We start from the raw sequence: 6,320 nt of genomic DNA, 5'->3' as shown, positions 1-6,320 counted from the left end.
ATATAGAAATTATGCTTCAATGTTTATACATATAAAGTTCTTTAGTAATGAGTGATCCCTAGGGCCTGGATTCCCATGCATATACATATTTTTTCTTAAGCCCTAAGAAAATTTGCACCGATTTTAACGAGGGTTGTTGGAAAAGCCCTTAAAAAGTCTGAGATATAACATTACTGGCGCCTATCGAGGCTATGTTGAGTTAGTACCATCTCTTGGAATCCTAAATCCTTGTGGATATTTTGTTTAAAATGGTGCTTCGTTAATTTTACTGAAAATCTAAATGACGCTGGCGCTTCTTCAATTTTGAAGGCAAAAAAAGCAGTAACTTATACATAATTCTTTTAAACCACGTTTAGCCCATATTAATGCAAACTACAACTTCTTGTTGGAAATAATAACTAAATAGATCTGAACGACAAAAGGTGTCAGTATGTGCAGGGTGAACTTGGCCAAAAATCAAGGAAAATTTTCATAAAATTTTGCAAAAAAATAAGGGGTATGTTAAGTTCAAGAAGCCAAATGGACTGAAGTGATATATGTGACAAATATGTTTTTTTAACTTATTATCAATGAATTATACATACGCACATATATTTTATTTTTACTTTTAACTTAAAGTGCTCATTTTTGGGTTTTATTCCATGTTTCAAAAATTTTTATGTTTTATTTTAATTTGAGTTTTTCGTGTCACTAAAAATTGCAAAGTTTCTATAGGGTGGGCCATGTAAAATTTGCTTTTTGAATGGGCTATAAAAAAACAAACTAATCAAAATTTTTTGAAACTTTTTTTTTATTTTGAAGATTGAACATTGTCATTTATGAATGAAATATTCAAATGACTGCCACGACTGGCTTTACAGTAGGTCATTCGATCAACCCAATTTTTAAGCACATTTTCGATTGTTTGGGCTCCAATTTCATGAATGGCAACTTCGAGTTCGTGTTTTAAAGCATCAATCTTCTCTGGATGGTTCGCATAGCATTTGTCCTTAACGGCTCCCCACAAAAAATAGTCCAACGGGCTTAAATCATAGCTCCGAGGCGTCCAATTGATATCGGAATTCAAAAACGGTAGCCAAAAGTTCGAGTTTAACTTTGGCAGAGTGACAAATTGTATCGTCCTGTTGAAACCAAATGTCGTCCATGTCATCCTCTTCAATTTTTGGAAACAACTCGTTGAGCATGTCACGGTAACGCTCGCCATTTACCGTAACCGCGGCTTCTCGCTCATTTTCGAAAAAAATGGCCCGATGATGCCGCCAGACCAAAAACCGCACCAAACAGTGACTCGTTGTGGATGCATTTGCTTCTCTACAGTAACGTGTGGATTTTCTGAGCCCCAAATCCGACAATTTTGCTTATTGACGTAGCCACCGATATGAGAATCAGAAAAGAAGAGGAAGACTCACCACTTTGGAAATAGGGTTTCAATATTTCCCAATTTTGTTCAAGCGTATAGCGTCCCATTTCGTAAATGGCAAACCTTTAAGTAAATTATGAACACATTTGACATGTCATTTGTGTTACCATTCTCAAAAAAATAGGTGGTTCAAAAATCAAACGCTATATGGCCCACCCTGTAATATCTAATCAATCATAAAAATAATGAAAATTAAGTAAATTAATAATAAAGTTGAACCATTCTGGTTTTTTGCATATTTTTTTTTTGGTGCACATTTTCCATTTTTAGTGCATAAAAATCCAGGTTCTAGCAATTACTTATTCACTTGAAGAAATTAAATTATAATATTTCTTTCAGAATTCTTCACTATTCTCTAACCTCCGTCTGCCTCCGTCGCCACAGGGTGACTGCAAAAGTTTGCTTATAATCATTTCCTTATACTTATATCCGTATTGGTTTTTAGCCTAAAAGTATGCAAGAAAACTATGAGACAAAATGAGCGCATACCCTGTAGGAAATTAGGAACGTCCAATTTTTGGTCTCCTAGTCCTAATCATGAAATTTTTTCACCGACCTTTGAATTGGCGACACACTCGGACGATTATTTCCATCAAAAAAAAAATTACGAATTTTGCGATATGTTTTTCTTAAAGATCGACGATTATCATAATTGCAGTTCGAATAATTTAACCGCCTTGTTCTATCGTGTAAAATTTTACAACTGTATGCTTGCCAATTATTCAATACTTCAAAATCATAACGATCAACAATGGCGTGGGTAGGACGTTATCCTCATAATAGCAAAGGGTATAACCGGAAGTTGTATGAGCTTTAATCTACGGTAGACAAAGTGGAGTGTGAGTTACCACACAAAATGTTTGATAGGCTTATCCCAGTGTGTAGTACGAGTATTTTCTTTTGCAAATACTCTCAGCGTCAAAAGAAAGTGTGCACCACATATTGATAAGCTTTGACTATTAATTTCTTTTTAATTCTAAGCAATTTTATACAATTTATTATTTATAACTCATACTACTACAAAAACCATACAGTGCAACTAACTCATAATTCACTAACTAATTTTTAATGAATTACCTTTTTTCATATTCTTATTACTTTAGTTTATACAATGTTTTGAAGCCCAAATTAGTTTTCCGGTATATTTTTTTTATTTAATGTGAATGTAAATTTTAACTCTGTTTGCGAAAGAAGTTTATGAATTGGGGTGAAACTTGAGCCAATGTGTCGTTTACGTCAGAAGAAATCGGTGTGTCTACCGAAGGTTTAGTGCTTTTCAAAAAAATGGATTTACTCAAGGCTTAAGATGTCCTTTGTTGTTATTCAAGGTGAAGTCCACAATAAAAAAGACTGAGCTATAAAATATAAACGACTGGAGCTTTGTTCTGATAACTTCGAGTTTATTGATTCAAAATAGGCCCCTCTGGCCTCGATGCACAGTTTTGCGCGATCTAAAAGCTTTTCGAAAGAGTGTTTCAGTTCATTGACCAGAATCCGGAATCCGGAATATCCTTCAGAACGTCGATACAAGCCTTTTGGATGGCTTCTATGGACAAAACCGTTTTTCTTTCATGGCCAAATGCAATTTTCCGAATAGGTAGAAGTCACAGGGAGCCATATCAGGCGAATACGATGAGTGGTAGATGGATAAAATGCAATTTATAGTCAAAAAACCAGTCACAAGAGTGGATCGATGAGATGGTGCATTACCATGTAATACGCGCCAGCTACCTCCTTCGCGGTATTCAGGGCGAATTCGACGAATGCGATGGAATAAACGCTTCAAAACGCCAGGATAGAAAATTGCATTGAGGGTTTGGCCCTTTGGCGCGAACTTCTTGTTGACAATTCCCTTCGAATCGTAAAAACAAATGAGCATCGAATTGATTTTTAACTACTCCAAATGCGCTCTTTTGGGCGGTGGCTCGTCTGAGGCCGTCCACTTCCTTCCCATTTTGACGCTTAGTTTCAGGTTCATGTTGGAAACACCACGTTTCATCATCACCGGTTACAATGTCATAAAGGAAGATTTCGTCTTTTTTCGCTTCTTTAATTAGGACTTTCGAATTTTGAAATCTGAGGAATTTTTGATCCTCAGTTAACTTGTGCGGAATGAAACGTGCACAGATCTTTCGTAAGCCCAAATGATCAGTTAAAATGCGTTAAATCGATGTGTCGGAGATATTCAACTCCGATTCCATGAATTTCAACGACGATTTCGGGTCATTTTTGATAAATCTACAAACAGTTTCGATGGAGATTTCGGTGTTTACCGATTTTGAGCGGCCCGAATGTTCATTGTCATTTACATTTGTATGTCTTGAAACATATAAACCACTTATGAACTCTGGCACGAGGTAGACAATCATCGCCATACATTTTTTTCGTCAAGTTAAATGTTTCTGTAAACGTTTTACCGATTTTAAAACAAAATTTGATAATAGCCCTTTGCTCGAAACTCAGTTTTGTACCGATGAAACAAACACACTGACACTTTAGGCGCAATAATTTCGCTTCCACTGAACCGAATGTCACCAAGTTTTCACTGGAAGTCAGCACAGGGATGTAACATTCATTGCAGTAACTCATTAAAAAGATGGCGCCATCAAACACATTTTTATGACGCCAGTCTTGTTTTTTTTTTGGGTTTCACCTATTCAAAATGATATTGAAAAACACACACACATTTATAATTTTATTGTGATTTATTTATATATTTAAAATTTTCCATATTTACAAGTAGCATTTAATCATAATCATTATTAGCAATCAGCATTAGTACGCATAACTCAAGCATCCTTCAAAGGTGTACATACATACGTACGCATGTATGTATGTGTGTAATTATATTTATTTTCCCTTCGCAATTTATTATTTTATATTATTTGCTTACTATATTTTTTGTATATGCGTGTATATACAGTTAGAAATATAATAAAGTACAATTTTTATTTTAATTTAGCTTACAACTTCGCCGTTTCAAAATAGAAGAACATCAAATCAAATAAAAGAAATGCTCCATCAGAGATGTCGAGCCATAGAAGTATGTATATATGTATGTGTATGTGTATGTATATTTATATGTTTATTACAAAAGTGTATAGCTTATGAGATTTTTAGAGTTTCGTAAGCGAAAAAACAGCCGAATCATTAGTGTATGTAAGTATGTAAGTTTATATGTATGTATGTATATATGTATGCAAATGTGTATGTATGGTTGCTTTTATATCTAACCTTCCAGATCTCAAGCCTTTAATCAATATTTTTTTTATTTTATATGCATGCGGTTTATGTACCACACACACACACATTCATACATACCTTTTATACATACATATAGGTATATGCACATACGTAAGCCTAAGTGATGGACAGCCTAGCTGCTGCTAGCCATCGAGAGACCCATTGCAGCAAATTACAACTACTCGTACATATCACTAATTAAATTTATTACCATACATGCGGTTACATATTGCTTTTTTTTTTGCATTTCCTGCTTTTGTTGTTGTTTGATTTTTTAATCACCTAATTTTCACACGCAAAATGTTTCAATGCCTATAATCACCGCCTAATTTCAAACTTAAATTTAATTATTTGACAAAGCAGAGATGTTTTAGACTTTCTTTGCAGTATTTTTGTTTTTTTTGTTTTTCTTTGTTCTTTCTTTTCAGATGATCATTACTCCCGCTTTCGCCCACTATTCTAATTCTATATTTTCATTAAATTCAGACGAAATTCCTCGCCCATACCAGCAACTGCAAACATTTCCCCTTCAGTTTCTCCATCTGCTTAACTTCCTCCCTCTCTCGCTCTCTGTCGCTCGCGCGCAATTTCTCTCAATGCTTCAGTCCTGTTATCGCATCACTGCAGTTGTTGTTGTTGTTGCTTACAATTGCTTTGCACATGACCATCTTGACGCTGGCGAGGAAGTCCGTTAGGTAGCATCATGTGGGGCGTGGCGGTGCTGCCGATTTGCGACTAACGGGCGGTGGTGGTGGTGCGCTACGCATACGCGGCACTGGTCGCATATCGAGCGGTTTGGGCGGTGATGGTCGTTGTGGTGGTGCGCCACTACCACTACCACTATTTGTTCGTTCCGCTGATGAATTCGAACGTTGAGTTAATTTTGGTTGTGTTGTAATAATTTTTGGTTTGTTGATATCAATTGATTTGCTCTTTTTGTTGTTTGTGGTGGTGTCGTCTTCAGCATCGCTTGAGACCGAATCGTAGGAGGAAGGCGTCGGTGAGTGTGGTGAATAGGAGTCTGGCTCGAGTTCCTGTGACTCCAGCATTGTACGAAATTCTTGTATCGAGTCGTTAAGAGCCCACAGCTGGGAGAGTAATGAGAGGTCCAACTGGCGTAGGCCGTACTGTAAATGAAAGAAAAGAAAGTTTATTAATTAGTGAAAGAGAATAACAAAATTTGTTGCAAAAATGTAAATATTGGGATTTTCTGATAGTAACATATTGCAATTTATTCTAAGTTTGATATTTTATAGGTTGTGTAGTTTGTTCTGTGGCCGTTGCAGCAAAAAAAAGGTTCAGATTTTCATAAATCGCTGCTTTGAGCCATTCTGCGCTCTATTAAGCAAAAGCGCACCCCAGTTATCGGAGTGTCAAGTGATGAAGTCTTCTGTCAAGTGATGAAGGTTCTGCCAAAGACTGGACTATAGACTTTGTAAAGGTTTTCACTACTTTTGTTTTATGTTTTCTTTTCTTTTCATTTAAAAAAAAAATTATTTAAAAATAAGTTTTTTTGCAATTTAACAATTAAAAAATTTATTGTTTTGTTGTAATTTGTAAATTAAATTTTTTTTGTATTGTATATTAATATAAAATTTTTTTTTTATATTTTAAAAATTCTTTTTTTTTGTAATTTTGTAATTTACAAATACTTTTT

At 35.1% G+C, this 6,320-nt stretch overlaps 1 protein-coding gene across 1 annotated transcript; it reads right to left on the bottom strand.

The window, feature by feature from the left end:
- Positions 1-4,989: 4,989 nt before the first annotated feature.
- Positions 4,990-5,812, bottom strand: LOC128855667 (probable inactive serine/threonine-protein kinase slob2). Its single transcript, XM_054090757.1, has one exon. The coding sequence runs from the start codon at positions 5,710-5,712 to the stop codon at positions 5,365-5,367; it is 348 nt and encodes a 115-aa protein (XP_053946732.1). The 5' UTR covers positions 5,713-5,812; the 3' UTR covers positions 4,990-5,364.
- Between the last annotated feature and the right edge of the window lie 508 nt (positions 5,813-6,320).

Source organism: Anastrepha ludens, chromosome 2 (assembly GCF_028408465.1).
Source record: "Anastrepha ludens isolate Willacy chromosome 2, idAnaLude1.1, whole genome shotgun sequence".
Lineage (NCBI taxonomy): Eukaryota > Metazoa > Arthropoda > Insecta > Diptera > Tephritidae > Anastrepha > Anastrepha ludens.
The sequence above is the reverse complement of the archived record's forward strand: the minus strand, read 5'-3'. Positions and strand labels throughout refer to the sequence as shown.